Below are 19,198 nucleotides of genomic sequence, written 5' to 3'. Positions count from 1 at the left end.
CACTATTCTATGTAATAATATAAGTTAAACCAAATAAAATAAATGCTTAACTCAAGACGATATGGCTCTTAACTGTCACAAAAGCAAATACCTATCAATTCTTTTTAAAGATTGCAAAAAACTTTTCAAGGACTCCATTCCTCCTATACAGTATCATTAATTTTTCTGTATTTATTGGATCATGTCCATTAGTATAAAAGCATGCTCATAGTATCTCCCATCTTAAAAAATAATACACACCAAAAACCCTTCCCTCTTTCACCCCGAACACTCTTCTGGCGATTACTCTGTTTTCTCCCTTACTTTATAACCAAACTTCTCAAAATACATAGTTGTATGTGCTTTATCCTTTTCCTCATCTTTTATGTATATCTCAGTCCACACCAGTGTCACTTTTCTGTCCTCATCTCACTCAGCCTCTCGGAAGAATTGACACAATTGACCAGTCCTTCCTTCTTAAAAACCTTTTTTAGGGAAGAGTTTGTATCAAATTGATAATATTTCTTCTCTAAAAGTTTGGGAGAATCCACTCTGAAGTCATATGGGCTTGGAAGATTGTTGTTTTTTTGTTTGTTTTAATGTTGTTGTTGAGGATAATAAATCAGGAGTTCAACATTTTTTTTGGCCACGCTTGTGTGGGTTATGGCATTTTTTTAGTTCCCCATCCAGGGATTGAACCCGGGCCCTCGGCAGTGAGACCATGAAGTCCTAACCACTGGACCACCAGGGAATTCCCAGGAGTTCAACTTTTAAAATAGAAGTATAAAACTATTCAGGTTATCTTTTTCTTTGTGAGTGAGCTTTGTTAGTGATGTCTTTCAAGGAATTTGCCCATTTCCTCTAAGTCGTTGAATTTACAGGTACAGAGTTGTTCCAAATAGTACCTTATCCTGGGACTTCCCTGGTGGCGCAATGGTTAAGAATCCGCCTGCCAATGCAGGGGACATCGGTTCGAGCCCTTGTCCGGGAAGATCCCACATGCTGCAGAGCAACTAAGCCTGTGCGCCACAACTACTGAGCCTCCACTGTAGAACCCGTGAGCCACACTACTGAGCCCACGTGCCACAACTACTGAAGTCCGTGCGCCTAGAGCCCATGCTCCACAACAAGAGAAGCCACCGCAATGAGAAGCCCACGCACCACAGCAGAGAGGCTCCTGCTCACCGCAACTAGAGAAAGCCTGCACACAGCAACGAAGACCCAACGCAGCCAAAATATTAATTAATTAATTAATTAATTTAAAAAATAGTACCTTATCCTTTGAATGTCTGTAGGATTTGTAATGATATCTTCTCTTTCATTATTGATATTAACAATTTGTGCTCTTTTTTCCTTTAATTAATCTTTTTGACAAACTAGATTTTGGTTTCATTGATTTTTTTTTTCCGATATTCTGTTTTCTGTTTCATTGATTTCTGCCCTTTATTATTTCCTTCAGTTTTTCCATGGATCGGATTTCCTCATCGTTTCTCCTAATTTCTTGAAGAGAAAACTTAGATCATTTATGTTAGATCTTTCTCCTTTTCTTATATATGCATTTAATGCTATGAATTTCCCTTTTAAATACAACTATAGCCACTTCCCACAAATTTTGATAGTTTTCATTTCATTATCATTCTAGTAAAAATATTTTCTGTTTTCCTTTGTGAATTCTTCTTTGACTGATGGGTTGTTTAAAAGTCAGTAATTTAACATTTAAATGTTAAATGTTTCAGTTGATGTCCATTTTAGTTTTATTGTGGTCAAAAAACATACTAATGATATGTGCTCTGTTTTTTGGCTTCCCACTGCCACTTTTGCAGACTGACCCCCTGTGGGTCGCGACCTCTGTGCCTGTGAAAGTTGTTGGGTCAGCCAACTACGTGGCAGAGATGCTTCTCTTTCTCTTTGTGGTTTCCTTGCTCCTAAGATTACCCCTTGATTTCCAGCTGCTCTGCCAGCTTTCGACTCTGTTCTCTGATACTTCAGGCTTTCTAATCATGGTGAATGTATGCACTCAATTAAGGAATACATCAAGTTAAACAGATCTGCTGTGTGTAGCTCCGACTTTCTGTACGTTCTCTCCTGGCTATGTTGTGGTGCCCCACGCACAGTGTACTTTTAGCTAGACACTTGGAAAGTTTAATCTCTGAATTTGAGTCTCCTTCTTTCTGTTTGATCACTGCCAAGATTTCCCCTTTAAACTTCCTGATTTCCTGATGTTTTCTTAGCCCTGGAGTCTGACCTCTGGCACCTTTAGTTGATAAGCCTGCTGTTTCATCTTCCACTGTTTTCTGGAGTTATAGCTGTGAGGTTTAGACAGCAGTATCAGACCAGAAAGCCACAAAGTCACACTCCTCACCCCTTTTTGTTACCATTTTTTCCAGATTAAACCTTCCCCTGACTTTTCTCTGCTTTTGGATGCTTTGCAGTATCTTTAGTTTTGTTGTTGTTGTTTTTTGATATTTATTTTTTTATTTGGCTGCACCAGGTCTTAGTTGTGGCATGCGGGATCTTTTAGTTGCTGCATGCGGGCTTTTAGTTGCGGCATGCGGGATCTAGTTCCCTGACCAGGGATTGAACCCCCGGTGTCCCCGCATTGGGGGTGCGGAGTCTTAACCACTGGACCACCAGGAAGTCCCTTGTTTTTGTTTTAAATCACATTTTTAAAATTATTTTCTGTGGATGATTTGTGTGGCCACTTCACTACTACTCTACCATTACCTGAAGTTGTCCCCCGCAAAACGAATCACTTTCTTTTTTAAAAAAATTTTCACCTGAGACTCCAGGGGTGACATGTGATACAATCTAGCCAGTCCAAACATCATATTTCCCACACAACGATGGTTAAGTGATTGGTTAAGGAAGGCACATGAGACTAATCAAAGGCAGAGAGATTCTGTTCTAGGACTTTTACTGGGACTGGTGAGGGAGGATACCCTTTTGTCCCACAAACCTAAAAAGAAGGGCCTATCTGAGGAAGTAGAGCCAAGAGACGGAAGAGAAATTAAGTCCCAGTAAGCTTTCAGCCAACCTTCTTTATCTGAAGTGTGCCTTTTCCAAATGTTTTTATGTTATGTGAATCAATACGTTTACCTTTCACTTAGCCATTTTGAGCTGGATGTTTTGTACTTTTCAACCTAATTGATATACCCTCCATGATCGAATCCCATCTCAGGGTCTCAACCATGTTCTCTCTTTGTCTTAGAGGAACTGCATAAGGCTGATTTTCATGCTTTGTCTCAGGTTAAGTGTCCTGAGACATTAGAGAAGTCTCCTCTGTTCATAGTGTCTAGGTAATTGCTCTACTATTACCTGTTTTTGCACCTAGTAATTTCCTCCATAGTACTCTTTAACAGTTTATAATTATAGATTTGGTGTTGTTTTACTTATTTGTCCCTTCTTCTACATTTAAAAGGCAGGAACCATACGGTTTTTTTTATTGATATGTATCCAGTCAGTGCCTGGCACAAAGTATATGCTCAAGAAACAATTGTTGAAGAAAGGGAGGGAAGGAGAGGTGAACTCTCAGGAATAGGACTTGCAAATTAAATGATAAATTTACTCTAATTAATAAGTTTTCTAGGCTGTATTATGCTTTGCTCTGGTAATACCAAATAACTGTGCTGATTTTAGTTAGAGATGGGCATTATAAGCCACAGGGTGAAGAATCTTAAAAGATCAGACCTTACTGATGAGGCATTGAATAAATAAACCCTGAAAATACAAAGTTATTAATTAGAACTTCTTATTTAAAAGATGGAGCTTACGTTTACAGTCAATAGAGAATTGTCAAGAGAATGAGATGGGCTTATTCTTGAGGGTTTGGATATAAAGCCAAAGTTTTAGTCTCTTTGAGTATTTATATTATAGTATGAACTATTATAACAATAATTGTTTTTTAGTTGTCTATATTCTAGATATCTCTAAGTCACAAATAAAGGCCCTGGAATGTTCAACTGTCTAGCTTTTTTTGCCTTTCAGTAGATTTATTTAATGAAGGGTTTGATCACAAGGCACCAGGTATTTTTGAAATATATTTTACCTAACTTTAAAAAAAAAAATTATTTATTTATTTATTTATGGCTTCTTTGAGTCTTCGTTGCTGTGCGCAGGCTCTCTCTAGTTGTGGCGAGCAGGGGCTACTCTTCCTTGCGGTGAGTGCGCTTCTCATGGCAGTGGCTTCTCTCATTGTAGAACACGGGCTGTAGGAGCACGGGCTTCCGTAGTTGTGGCATGCAGGTTCAGTAGTTGTGGCTCACAGGCTCTAGAGTGCAGGCTCAGTAGTTGTGGTGCACGGGCTTAGTTGCTTCGCGGTATGTGGGATCTTCCCAGACCAGGGCTCAAACCCGTGTCCCTTGCATTGGCAGGTGGATTCTTAACCACTGCACCACTAGGGGAGTCCTTACCTAACTTTCATGAGTAGAACTTCAGAGTTTTAATTAGAATTTTATAGGTAAATTACTAAAGAAAGGTAATGCCTTCAAATCAACTAAGTAATCTTAAAAATGAACCTAGGGTTATGGATAAAATTGTTTCTTCCTCCCCCCAAAAATATGTTGAAGTCTTAATCCCTGGTTCCTCAGAATGTGACCTGTTTGGAAATTGGGTCCTTAAAAGAGGTAATCAAGTTAAAATGAGGTTATTAGGGTGAGCTCTAAACCAAAATGACTGGTATCCTTATTAAAATGGGGGAATTTAGACACAGAGATGTGTACAGAAAGAAGCCCATGTGAAGACATAGGAAAAAATGCCTGAGGTTACCAGAAGTTAGGAGAGAAGGATGGAACAGATCCTTCCTTAGTACCTTCAGAGGGGGCATGGCCTTGCCCACACCCTGCTTTCAGACTTTCGTAGCTCCAGAACTGAGCCAATAAATTTCTGTTGTTCTAAGTCACCCAGTTTGTGGTACTTTGTTATGGCAGCCCCAGCAAATTAATATATGACTTTTATTTTAATGCACATTTTAATGCACTACCATTTTTGATGATTAGCTGTACTTTGCAGGTTGTAAACTAGAGGCTGATTTTGCAATGCTGTAAAAATATGCTGATCGTTTAAAGAACTAGAGAAAAGAGTTTAAAGACATGTTGCAACAAGTTTATGTAGCAATGAAAGGTGTGTTTTTCAAAGTTGGTTTTAGTAATTTTTGTTCATTATGGGAAAACTAAGACTTCTTTATTGAAACATAAGTAAAATAAGATTTTAGAATTAGATTGTTTTCACTGTTATTTTTTATATTTCATTATAAGAATAAAGTACATCTATATTTGAATATAGAAACATATATAAAATATAGTGTAATTTTAGTATTTTAATCTGTGAACTCTAAATTCTTTCATTAGATCTAACAAAAATGCTTTTTTACAAAAGAGCAGCTGCTCCTATCTTTGAAGAATAGCCATTTGCCTGAAGATTGATACATATTGGCTGAACTGAATCAAAATCTTGTTCACCATGTTCAGTGTTATGTAGAGTAGTAGATTTTGTTCCCAAGGCTACCTAGACTTTTTTTTTTTTTTTTTTTTTTTTTGGCTGTGTTGGGTCTTCGTTGCTGTGTGCGGGCTTTCTCAAGTTGGGGCGAGCGGGGGCTACTCTTGCTGCGGAGCACAGGCTCTAGGCGCGTGGGCTTCAGTAGTTGTGGCACACGGGCTCAGTAGCTGTGGCTCACCAGCTCTAGAGCGCAGGCTCCGTAGTTGTGGCGCACAGGCTTAGTTGCTTCATGGCATGTGGGATCTTCCTGGACCAGGGCTTGAACCCATGTCCCCTGCAATGGCAGGCGGATTCTTAACCACTGCGCCACCAGGGAAGCCCTACCTAGACTTTTAATAATTTTTTTTTCTAATGAAAAGACTGTTTGAAAGGAAATTAGTAACTTTATATTGAATCCTGGCAGATACTAACTTAATCGAGTGATCAAAGTTAATATCACCAGCACCATATAGCAACATCACAGACCCCAGATATGTTGTGCTGAGGACACATTGGGTACTCTTCCCAATCATGTTTAATTAACCTCTTCTAATCATGAGAAAGCATCAGACAAACTCACGTTGAGATACATTCTACAAACTACCTGACTAGTACTCTTTAATGTATCAAGGTCATGAAAGACAAGACTGAGGAACTGTCACAAATTGGAGAAAATTAAGGAGACACAGTAACTAAATGCAATGTGAGATCCTAGATTGGATCTTAGCACAGGAAAATGACACTAGTGGAAAAACTAATGAGATCTGAATAAATTCTTTATTTTAGTTAATTAATCGGGGTTAACTTCTTGGCTTTGAAAATTATTTTTTATCATATAAGATATTAACATAGGGGAAGTTGGAACTCTGTACTATTTTTGCAACTCTTGTAAGTCTAAAACAATCTCAAAGCAAATACTTAAAAATAAAATGAAAGACTTTATTTCCATACCATGCTTTTCTAATGTTAAAATGTAAAGGTTAACTACTAAAAAAGTTATGAGAATAAAGGAATGAATTGAAAATTATTGGGGGGAATATTTTGTCACCATTTGCTATAGAATTCTTTCTGTTCTTTAATCAAAGTTCAAGTTTGTAGAATTTGTACATTGTGAGTTTCAGAATATTTAAACATTAAGATATTTAAGAATTTTAATATATGGGCCAATAATTTGAGCATTTCTTTAATTTACAGTAATTTCACTTTGTTTATTACACTTGGTTATTACTAGTGTTAAAGTACTCTTGTAACCTATATTTGAATGTGCTACCATTTTTCATGATTAACCATACTTTGCAGGTTGTATACTAGAGGCTGATTTTGCAATGCTGTAAAATGTGCTAACAGTTTAAAGAACTAGAGATAAGAGTTAGAAGACATGCTGCAACAAGTTTGTGTAGCAGTGAAAAAGTAAAGGCATTTTTAGCACACAAAAAAACAGCATAGGTAGAATTCTGTCATAGTAAGCAGTCTCCTTGATTTTTTAAAAAAGATTAGATGCTTTAGGATACTTATTCCTTATAATCATTTTGTTTTAATTTGCTATTTGGGCTTTTCCTTATTGATAGGAGATTTGTCCACTGGTAGTGTAGGTTCAAGACATTAGTACAGTATTTATATTATTTTGTTCTTGTGGGAGGGAAAAACCCTTATTGTGTCACTACGTGAAGTTCATTAATATTAATAAAGACACTTGCAGTTACCGTGCATTGCTACTGAGACACTGGCATTTTGTGTAACTGCTTTTAATCACTTACATATAGATTGGCTAGTACAATCTGAAAAGCTCTGCTAAAAAGTAGTCAGCTTACTATAACGTAAGTTGAGGATTTAGACATTACAGACATATATTTTCATTATGCAGTACGTGCACATTGTTACCTGTCAGTTAAAATGGAAACTAATAAAAGTTGCATCTATAATATTGAAACTATGCTTGAATGTTAATATCTGTAAAAAAGAATAATTATGGTGTTCTAAAACTGTTTTCATTTTATGATGTAATTTATCAGTTTGCAAATGTGTTCTCTGAGCAAAATTGAAGAGTTTTAATCATAACAGGTTTTTATTTGGGAGGATCTTCTGATATTAGGTATATTAATGTAGAAAAAAGTTACTTCTCCGAAAGTAGGGCATGCTAACATCCAAATAATTTTATTTTTGTAGTCATAAATCTAATAGAGCTGGTTTGGCTTGTGTTGTCTTTTGTTTCCTATAAGAAGATATTCTGCTCTTTTGTTAATACAGAATATGCTTTGTTGTAAATGTAGTTGTAGAGTTCACTGAGTCATCTCCAGTCTGTGATCAAAAATCCCCTTGTGAACAGTAGCTTGAAGTTTCAAGACAGTTGGAGAAGGCGAAGGGCATTGTCCTGGCAATGAAACCAAAGGGTGTAACCGAAACAGCACCCTCTTGCTGTATAACAAGATTAAAGCCACAACATAGATGTCATTAAATTAGCTTCTAATTACCCAAAGAGCTTTTAGTAACATTGTGAATGCTTTTTATAATTGGAACAGAGAAAAAATGTGATATATTGTTATCACTTAAAAATGACTCCTGGTTATTCTAGCTTTTTAAAGGAAGAGAGAAACAAAGAATTGAAAACTACCATTTTAGAGTTATCCACAGCAGGTATTATTATGAAGTATTATCCCTGCAACTGCTAACAGTTTGCTTTATACAGTGTTTTGTACAGAGTAAAAATGATTAAGAAATGATTCTTTCCTTTATAACCTTATACTCTAGTAATGGTATGATGAAAGATTGTGAATAATCATGAATATTCAAAGGAGGTCCAAAACATATCTGTCTGGGAGATTCAGGAATACTTCTTGGGCAATATTTTTTTGAGATGATTATGAAAGGATAGTTAATGTTATAAAAGGCAAAAGAAGTCAAAGAGCATGTTATATAAGCATGGAGGGTCTAAAGAAGAAGAAATAGTGTGACCCAAAATACAACAGTGGGAAACATTCATTAAGCACCTGTTATATTTCAGATTATGCCAGGTATTGGGGATTACCGAGATGAATGAGATTCAGTTTTGCTCTCAAGGAGCTAAAATCCTAGTTTAGAATTCATGTGCATAGAAGTGATAGTTAAAATAGTGGAAGCCCATGAAATGACTGAGGAAGAAAATATAAAGAGGAAAAAAGAGACAGTTGGACAAAATCTTTAAGAATCTTACATTTAGAAAAAAGAAAACCCAGTAAAGTGGACACTAGTATTATGGAAAAATATAGTTAAGAAGAACATCAAAATAATTCCATGACCCAGAGCTTAAGGATAAACATGGGTTTTAATAAGGAAGAGGTAATCAGCAATGCCAGATTTATAGAGACAGGTTAAAAATGAGAAGGGCAAAGATTAATGGAATCTAGTGGTTAGGAAAACTTAAGTTCCTTTACAGACAAAGTGGAAGGGAGGCTTGGACTTGGCACAGCTATTAAAGATTCTGAGAAGTGAGGAGGAAGTAGACATACAAGTGTAAGAGTTTTCTTTCAAGGTTAACAAGGAGAGATGCCGAGATGGGATTGAGAGGGAAGGAGATAGATAGGGTCAAGGGACTGGTAGAAGATTGAGAGAGACCAACGGTCATGCTGAGAAATAAGGAAATGGAAATGTGGAAACCATGGTTAGAGTAAAATTTAAGAATTTAAGAACTTGGAGGTGGTAGAATTTTATGTGATCAAATCCAACATGTGGCCTAAATGGAATCAAGGAGAAATAAAAGGCCAAGTGGTAATTAAAAAAAAAAAATTAAGACCCAGGGTTGGTGACATGTAAGGCAAAAGGAAACTAGTAAGAATCATCCTTGCAAGTTTAAATGAAAATTCAGGACAACTTCCTATTCTGATGAAGCCCTTTGGAATCAGTCCCATGGATGTGCCTCTTCTGCTCTTAATGAGTAATCAATTCACTCAACAGATATTTATTGTATATCTACTATGTACAAGACACTGTTTTAGGTATTTGGGATCTGTTACTAAGTCCTGTATGTGACAGTACCAGTTTATAATATTAAAATATTAACTAACTTGTTTTATACATTGTGGTATGAAAAACAGTCTTATACTATTTCAATTATGTTCAAACCATTGAGTTCCTTAAGACTAGGGATTATGTCTTATTCATCCTTGTATGCTAATTACTAAACATAGCACCTGGTGCTTAATAGATATGTTCATGAAATGTGTGAATTATGGAAACTGTTGAATAAAGAACAGTAATTTTGGAGGGTTTTTACATGGAATTAGTAGCTGGCTTTTTTTTTAAAGGCAGTGGCAAAAACAATACTAAAATTGTATGTAGTATTACAGAGCCTTTTAATGAGAAAGATACACTTTTGTATCACTGACTTCTATATTCTTGCTATAAAGGCAAAATTTAATAAAGACTATTAAATGTAATATGAAATTATTTCTCTTCTGTTTTATAACTTTATCCATGTAAAGCAAAGAAAATCTCTAATGTGTGTTTTTAATAATGCATGGTATCATTGTAATCATTATAATGTGGGCCTGATATTCTTTACTAAATACAGACGTGAACCTTTTCTTGCCAACAAGGAATAGGCCCTATCGATTCTGTTGTCACTCGAGTACTTTCTATGCTTTAATTATCTTCAAAAGTTTTATAAGAAAGAATAAGAAAATAGAGTAAGGTAGCTTCTTCGTGATTTTGCTAGGCATAGATATAACTCTGTGAACAAGACTATATTTTTTTCCCCAGTTTGAATCTATGGTGAATAACGCTCATATTTTGTTGAAATTTTATATTCAGCTCTTTCTAGATATCACTCTTTTTAGAGTTAAAAAAAAGAACTTTTTAAATTATCAAGTTGTGTAAGATCTATTCTTAATTATTGCTGCAAGAGTGACAACTTCATTCAGGTATTACTCATGTTTTCTGTTCATGAGACTCCAAGGTTTAAGCTCATTTATTTCTTCACAATTAGAAAATTAATGTTTTAACTATACATCTAAGAATGCTGCTTACTAGCAACTATTTCTATCAGTTTCTGACCCTTTATAATTTTAATGTGTTCTGAATTTTTATAATATTTTGTGTAGTTTTGAGCTTACCTCACAAAACTTTTTGTATTAAGTCACTGATACATATATATAGTTGACAAATATAATTTAAGAACTTTTATTTTATAAAATATAAATGAAAAATTATGCTAAAATTCACAAACTGAGTGTTTAGCTCAACTTGCTTATCAAGAAAACTGATGTAGAAGGAAATGTAACAGATCATAGTATGTTTATAAATAAAACATTTGATTAAGGACATGTCATTCAGGAAGTTGAATTGATTAGTGAGAATCGGGGATTTTATAGGCAATCACATGTGAAAATAAACACTGGCTCTTAATGTTATAGGCTCATTTTTTAGAGAAACTAGCTGGGTTTTTGAGAATTTGTTCTTCCCCCGCCCCAAAAAAAATTTACACAATCTTTCTGGTGCCATAGCACTAGTCTTAAAAATAGTGATGTTTGAGTAACCGCCTTTCTTCCAGTAGCATGCCCTATTTTGTTTTGACTTAACTTCAGTGCTAATTGCAGTCTAGAATTCTGATTACACAAAAGTACCAAATTCACAGATTTTCTGTTTAGGCTTTGATGAACAAAAACTAAGATGGGCTGACTTAGAAAATATACTCAAGTTTGTATCCTTCCCTTGTTCTCCTCCCTCAGTTTCTTTGTGAGCCTTCCTTGTAAAGGCACTTTGAGGATCTTCCCTATGAGATCTACTTATTGCTTTGTTATAGTGGGACCTCAACCCTCAATCAGAACTTTTTACCTTGTAGGCTAATGTAAGATATACTTGATACAATCTATTTAAATCTTACTACTTCAATGAAAAATATAGTGTTATTTCAGTAAAGAATATAGGGCTTATATTAGTCAATGAGAGTACACTGTGACCTCTTTGATGACTTCCTCTTAGTTTTCAGCGAATAAAAAAGCAAAGAGGAGGGATTTTGTTGATAACTAAATGATAACAAAAATATACTTATTTTTAAGTTGTATTTTTAAATTTACTTTAAACATATTGTATTGAAACTATATTGTAGTGCATAGTCAGGTCTGATATAAACAGGATAGTAAGGAAGCCTTATGTTTATTTTAACACAGAGCGCAATAGCTTTCATGCAGTAAATTCTTAAGATAGCCTGGAGTGTGGGTTTTTGATATTCTGTTTTCACAGTGTCAAGCCAGGGAAACTTAATTATTTCCCGGAAGTAAAAGGAAGATTTCCAAGTATTAACAAATCTTCTGCCAAATCCCTACAAACTATGAAAAATAAGTTGTGTTTTTGATGGTATAACACTGCAACTTGGGGTTATGACACTTAGTACTAGATTCTCTTTAGAGTAAACGTAGAGATTGAAAAACCACACATTTGGATTGAATATGAACTTTCTATCACAATGTTTAAACATGATTTTTATATTGATAACCACCCTCGGATGCATTTAGATATAAATTAGCAAGTTTATTTATTAAATCTTTATGCTGTCGTATACATTGCCTTATCAGGCTAGAATATAATCCATTTTTGGTATCAACTCTCCTCACTTAAAAGATGTTCGATGGAGGACATAGCTTCAATTCTGGCACATGGAAACTAGGAACTCTTCGCCTAGAGTGTATGACAGTTTGAGTAATGAATTGGTGACAGATTCTGGATTTATTTTATTGATTTTCAACTTCGTATTAACTAGATGTTTTTATCTTCCTTCTTATGAGTAAAAAATTTTGATAAAATATTAATGTGCATGTATTAGCAGAAAGTTTGCCTCACTTCGGCAGGTCAAACTTTACAATTAGTGAAAGTTATGTACTTAAAGTGTCATTCTCAAATCTCAAAATTCAAAGTAAATAAGGTTATACCATTCGTTTTAATTATTTTTAGAGTACTTTCATGTTTCTAGAAACATTCTGCAGGGTTTGAAGAACAGAAATGCAAAAGAAAAAAGGTATAATAAAAATTTAATAGATAAACTATTATAAATTTTAACCCACTATGAACGCTGAAATCAGATAAATCTCATCTGTTTTTTCTAGTACAACTTTAAGTGTGTTTTTTTCCCTCCCAGGACATTTATTCAGAGCAGCTGGGGATCACCTGTTTAACCTGTCCACAGTGTCGAGTGCCTTCCCAGTGGTCAGCCACCCAGTCTTTGGTCTGCATTCAGCCAGCTCAGGGCATTCAGAATTTGGTGGTTTGGGGACACTTGGTACACCCACAGCCTTAGCTGCACATCCCCAACTAGCGTCTTTTCCAGGTAAACATCTGTTACAAACAGTGTTCAAGGAAAGGAGGAAAGCTTGAAAATGTTCAAGCAGTAGTTTGGTAATTAACGTGAACAAAAAGAATAGTATTATGCCTGGTATATTAAAGCTCTTGTGCAAGAATTAACTCAGTCCTTTTTATCCTGTGCAAAAAAATAAAACACTCTGTGTGCTAGGTGGCAGCACAACTGACTCGGTATTCAAGTGTTAAGCTAGAAAAATAGGCATCTGCCACAAAAGTGAGTAATTAGGCCAGGTTTTTCTCATGCTTTTTTTTGAAGTAGAAAAGTATATGTATGGGAAGTATAGAGTTTGATTAATTATTCTCAGCTTTATTTGATTTTTTAAAAAAATATTTAACTTACAGTGGAAAACTGCAGTCCAGTTCTTATAATGAATACACTTTTATTTTGAGTTCTCATTTCTCTGCATTTATAAGTAAGATGAGCTTGGCTCTTAAATTTCTACTTTTTTCATATTTCATTAAAACAACCATAGATTTGCACCACTTGTGTGGCAGGAAGACCAGAATTATCCCAAATTCTACAGATTATGAGGATTCAGGAGTTCAGTAAGACACCAATTAAAGCTTAATTTAGACAAACATGCTGTAATTTCTCTTGTTATATTATTTTGAAAGTCTAAACTTTAATGTATTTCCTGATTAACTTTACCTTAATAAATTTTAGTTAAGGATGCATGATTTACTGTTACAGAAAGTAGTTTAAAAATTAGAGCATAATTCAGAGACAAATAGATCTGAATTTAAATCTGGCTTTGTTACGTTTTAGCTGTGTGACCTTGATTGAGCAAGTAATCTGACCTCTCAGCCTCAGTTTTCTCATCTGAAAAATGAGAATAACAATAATAATAATAATAGTATCTGCCTCTTAGGGTTCTTGTGAAGATTAAAGGCAATAAGCCATGTTTAGTGCTGAATGCAGTGTTTAGCACACCTAATTAGTATGTAATTGGTAACCATCATTTTTATTCTTGTCGAGTGTTTCTTTAAAAGGAAACAAGTATCTTGTTTGAATTATATATGTAGAATGGAAAGTTGGCTAAGTATATATTTCAAGTACTATTTCTTGAGTCATATTATTTCTTTAATTCAGAGAGGAGATAGTAATGTGGCTAGAAAGTTAAAACAAAGTCTTAAACTAAGTCTTGACATTTGCTTTAAAAATACTAATAGGAATTTATTTCAGTCAGTTTTGAGCATGGTTGCTTAGCAAGATGAGTATTCAATAGGTATTTGCTGAAATATAGTATTGCTGAATAAAAAATTAAAATAATAGTAATATAGATAGTTGCTAGTACCTTAAATTTTAAAAATTGTTTTATCATAGTTTATTATATTTGATATAGTTTGATATATAAAGTATTAATTACTTTTGAGAATTTCTAAACCACAATGTAATTATTGTATAATTAAAATCAAATATCTTTTGCACTGAAAACATGGTTAACAGGTGTAAAGAGTTACTCATCTCAACTTCAATAATGTTAATACTTCCACCGTATAGAAAAAAATTTTGAGAACTTCCCTAGCCTACATAAACTATTCACTCATTCATTTCTTATACAAAGTTCTTTGAGCATCTACTATGTTCTGTGCAGTAGGCCAAGCATGAGGAATATACTAACATAGTATGTGTTATGTTGCTTATAGTTTTTAGGAGATAAACAGACAATTACAAGACAGAGTCTTTAGTGGTAAAAGTATGCCTGTATAAGCATACTTTTTTGCCAAGTGAACAGAGACTATACCTTGTTTTAGAGGCCTCATTTGTTTAAGTTGTACGTTTTGTATAACTTAAATTTAAATTTCCTATGATTAGTTTTATTCAAAAGGGTAACCAAAATGCCAAAAATTTTAAATCACCTACTAAATAGATGAAGACACACAGGAAGAAATTACTAGGAATTTTAAATGAGAAATAGTTTATTTTTAAATATTATCCACTTCTAAATGTGTCTACATTTCAGATGACTAAATCAACACATGCAAATTACTTAATGGATATTAGTATAGTAAAGTTTTTTATATTGAAATAGTATTTCACGGTAAGTTCTTTTAAAACATTTACAGTTTTTAATCATTATATTTGTATATTACCGTGAATTTTCATGAAGTATCTGACTCTATCAAGTTTGAAAGATTTTTAAATTCTCCTGTCTTCTATGTTCAAATTGAGATTCAGTATATCCTCTGAAATATTAGAATCTTTCAGTTGAATATGATTAATGTTTTTACCATGCAGTTACTGCCCTTGAATACATTTAGAAATTCATCATGTGCTGGTTTATGTGATTCTTATTTTGTATATTTCATTTTATCAACAAGCTAGTTTGTGAGTGACTAAATTTTGTTTTTTTATTTTCCTAAATTTGGAAGAGAAATAAGCTCATCACTTGTCAAAAATTCTGTTATTTCCCATGAATTATTAGACATTTATGAAGCTTGTGATCAGAAGCGCTATCTTTTTCATCTTTTTATTTAATTAATCTTATTTACTTGTATTTTTACTCATGGTGTCACCTTATTTATAACGTACACATTTTCCAGTTGTGTTTTTTTCTAATCCCTATTGTGTGCTTATTTACCATTGACATTCTAAGTACATTTTTATGTTGTTTCTGAGTTTGATTATGTCTAAAATATTTGAGTCTTATTACACTTTGACTGCCTGACCGATTTGTGGGTTGTTTACAAAGTCTGAACGTTCAACTGTAATGCTTTAATTATAGACTCTATTTTAAATAATATGAATATTTCAGGAAACTGAAGTTTCCTTTTTTATCAGCTATATAGGACCTAGTTTTCAAACCTATAAATAACAACAGATTCCAGCTGTGCTAATACAAGCCCCAAATACATAGTTTTTCTTCCTATCTACATACAGTTCTTTCATCTAAACAGTAGATAAATGATTTATGGTTTTGTATAGTTATTCTTGGTTCAGTTCCCATCATTCAGCCACTGCTGAATATACATTGGTGTCATTTCACTAGCAGTGCCTTCCTGCAGTGCAGAAGAATAGCTTTTGTAGTTTTCTGCTTATACTGTTTTTTAAACCTTTCAGAATGTCAGTTACCATGAACATTTCACTTTTTATTAAGCTAAACTTTTGTCTTTAGCTAATGAAGGTGCACATCACTTAACATCCTATTTTTAATAAAGAGATATTCCTAGAAAAGCTTTAAAGATCATATAATACAGTACACTGACAATATTGAATTTTTCCCATACTATATTATTGGGGTTTTTCCTCTAATTTTTTCGTGGTTATCAAGTCAATGAAAAGTATCCTATATCTCTTGGAAGACTAGCCTGAAAGGTAATAACTGATTTGGTAATCTAGCTGGTTAGCCAATTGGAAAATATTCTTTCCGAGATTTTACATAGGGCAATACAAGACTGTCCATTGGGTTATTTCAAATTTCTTCTTAATCTTCACCCTTCCCTAAATAATGTATTCTATAAAATTTGTCTTCTCTCCTTTTCTAAAAGTTTTAACTAAAAGCCACTGTTTGAATATCTAAATTGCATTTGATGATTTTCTACCGTTTAGTCATTTTACATTGATAAAACATTGTTATCTGTAATTTATGAGAGGAAGTATAAATAAAATTCAGGCTTTCTTCATTAACTTTAAGGGGAGAAACTATAAATCTTTTATATTTTAATGTGACTTAACTTGTTTTAAAAATCTTCTTTGAAGCACTTTTCATTGCTTAGACACCACCCCCCCAAAATAAAAAGCCTTACTGATTTTGCTATCTCTATTGTTTTGAGTATAGGATGTTTTCCTCCAAAAATGCATTTGAGATATGCTGGATTACAGTGGTCTTTGTATTATTATTTAAACCACCTGATTTATCAAAGCCAGCTTTATATTGTATGTAATTTAAGGAAATTCTTAACATAGGTTGTAGATGGTAACCTTAAATTCTAAGGTTTTAAAGTAGATTAAAATAGTCTTAAATATTGTTTCTTTACTAATTTAGAAAAATTATGATGTAAGTCATCAAAGAGTCACAGTTCTTTAATATACCAAGTTTCCCATTTTATTTTTAAAACCGTAGACTACTTTTGTTCTTCATAAATTTGAACTCAAGGAAGCTGCTAAGTGAAGATCCTTGGATACTGTCTTAATGAGCAGAATAATGAGTGTATAACTTCTAATCAGCTGTCTTATAATTAGAAAGATGATCAGAACTATGTGTAATTCAGCAATTCTGTTCCAAGATGAAATTTGAATTTATTTTTCAGGAATAAAATATAAAAAGCACTGTTAAATTAGCTAGAAAGTTAATTCAAATATTTTTGCTTGTTTGATGTTTGACTTTGAGGTGCAGAATGGTGGCGAACAACAGATGTTCATACGCGTGCAGGGGCAACCTTCTTTCCACCATTACTGGGAATTCCACCACTGTTTGCTCCTCCAGCCCAGAATCATGATTCTTCTTCATTCCATTCGAGGGCTTCGGGAAAAAGTAATCGAAATGGTCCTGAAAAAGGTATCCATGTTAACTTTAAGTGAAGTACTACAAATCCTCCATTTCAATACCTATTTTTAATAGGGTTCACATTTAGTAACAATTATGGGGCATTGTGCTAGACACTTTCACGTTGTCTTGCTTAATCCTTATAATAACTCTTTGAGATTGGAAGCATTGTCATTTTGCAGCTAAGGTTAAATAAGTTATTCAAGGAAGCACTGTTTACATGTTGACATTGCATAGCAGAATTTAACCCAGGTTTTCTAACTCCAGACTCCACTGCTTTTTCCTCTGTATCTCATTACCTCCTTCACGTTCACTCAATAAAATATATTACTTTTTCTGTAATTAAGCATTAAATTAATTAAAACTAATATGTTAGTATGCCTTTTTCTTTTAAATTGTCATTAATATTTCATAGTTAATAACTGTTGTTAGAATACATTTGCAAATTATAATAGCATTTTAGATGTTTTTTATTACCTTTCTTTTCACTTAAGTAAGTGTTTGGGGAGTTTGCTCCGAAAGGGGGAATACTCGCATTTAATTATCTTTCTAAAAATTTTTTAATTGAAGTGAAATTCACATAAATGTAAAATTAACCAATTTAAACTGAACAATTCAGTGACATGTAATGCATTCATAGTGTTGTACAACAACCACCTCTATCTAGTTTCAAAACATTTTCATCACCCCGAAAGGAAACTTCATCCCCGTTAACCAGTTTGTCTCTATTATTCCCTCTCCCAGTCCCTGGCAACCACTAGCTTGCACTCTATCTCTATAGATTTACCTGTTGTGAATATCTCATATAGATGGAATCATAATTTGTGTCTGACTTCTTTCACTTAGCTTAATGTTTTCAAGAGTCATCCACATTGTGGCATATGTCATTACTTCATTCCTTTTTATGGCTGAATAACATTCTCTTGCATAAATATATTTATTTTTACTTTGAAGGTGTAAATGGGTCAATAAATGGAAACAATACGTCATCTGTATCTGGTATCAACACATCTGTACTATCCACTACTGCTTCAAGTTCTGTGGGACAAACTAAAAGTATAAGCTCAGGTGGAGGAAATCGAAAGTGTAGTCAGGAACCAAACAAAACCCAGCCTTTGGATGCTAGAGCTGACAAAATCAAAGATAAGGTAAGTTGTTCTTTGAGACACAAATATAACAGATCGATATAAGTATTCTAAAGATCAAACCACCTGAATCTATGGAATAACTTTTTATGAATTATCAACTCCTATTTTTATAGATATTCATTTTTGCGGGGTGGTTTTAGTATTATGCATCAAAAAATTAAAACTGTCAGCACCAGTATAAATAATACAAATAGTAGTCATAGATAAGATTTATTGAGAACTTAACACAGGCCAGTTCTGCTGTAATTGCTTTGCATATAGTATCTATTTCAATCCTCCTTATACCCCTACTGAGGTAGGTACTATTATTATAAACTGGGAAAAAGAGCCCCCAAATAGTTGGCCATTAAGTGGTCAGGATTCAAAGTCAGGCAGGTTGACTCCAGAGCCCATGCTTTAGGAAAACAAAAACAAAAAAACTTTCATTATGGAAAATTTCAAATATACACAGAAGACAGAATAGCATAATAATCCTGTGTATCCATTATTCAGTTTCAACAGTTACCATCTCATGGCCAATTACATTTCATTATAACCCCAGCTGAATTCTCCTTTTCTCCTTTGCCAGTTGGCACTATGTTAGACCTTGTCATTAGAGGGTCCTAGAGACACACTGGAAGAGGAAAATGCTTCTGTTCCTGGTTCAAGTGTTTTCTTCTTGGTCCTATGCTGTGGCTGCCAGTGGGTGGCTTCCTCACCAGCTGGCGGCTACTCTGCCAGTTGTGTTCAGGAGACCCAGTACTGTATACTGTCTAGTGAGTGTCACTGACATCCCAGCAGGCA

General features: G+C 34.0%; 1 protein-coding gene across 19 annotated transcripts in view; it reads left to right on the top strand.

The window, feature by feature from the left end:
• BAZ2B (bromodomain adjacent to zinc finger domain 2B) overlaps positions 1–19,198 on the top strand; it is a 384,859-nt gene that overhangs the window by 255,721 nt on the left and 109,940 nt on the right. For 15 of the 19 annotated variants that reach the window (XM_079923517.1, XM_079923522.1, XM_079923521.1 and 12 more), the window contains 3 exons: positions 12,560–12,748; positions 17,112–17,279; positions 18,222–18,415. In XM_079923517.1, coding sequence (XP_079779643.1) covers positions 12,560–12,748; positions 17,112–17,279; positions 18,222–18,415 — 551 coding nt within the window. The remainder of the gene's footprint in view (positions 1–12,559; positions 12,749–17,111; positions 17,280–18,221; positions 18,416–19,198) is intronic. The other 4 variants (XM_079923516.1, XM_079923525.1, XM_079923514.1 and 1 more) reach the window with 3 other exon arrangements.

Source organism: Stenella coeruleoalba (genome assembly GCF_951394435.1).
Source record: "Stenella coeruleoalba genome assembly, chromosome: 6".
Taxonomy (NCBI): domain Eukaryota; kingdom Metazoa; phylum Chordata; class Mammalia; order Artiodactyla; family Delphinidae; genus Stenella; species Stenella coeruleoalba.
This window is presented reverse-complemented; position numbering and strand designations above follow the sequence as displayed.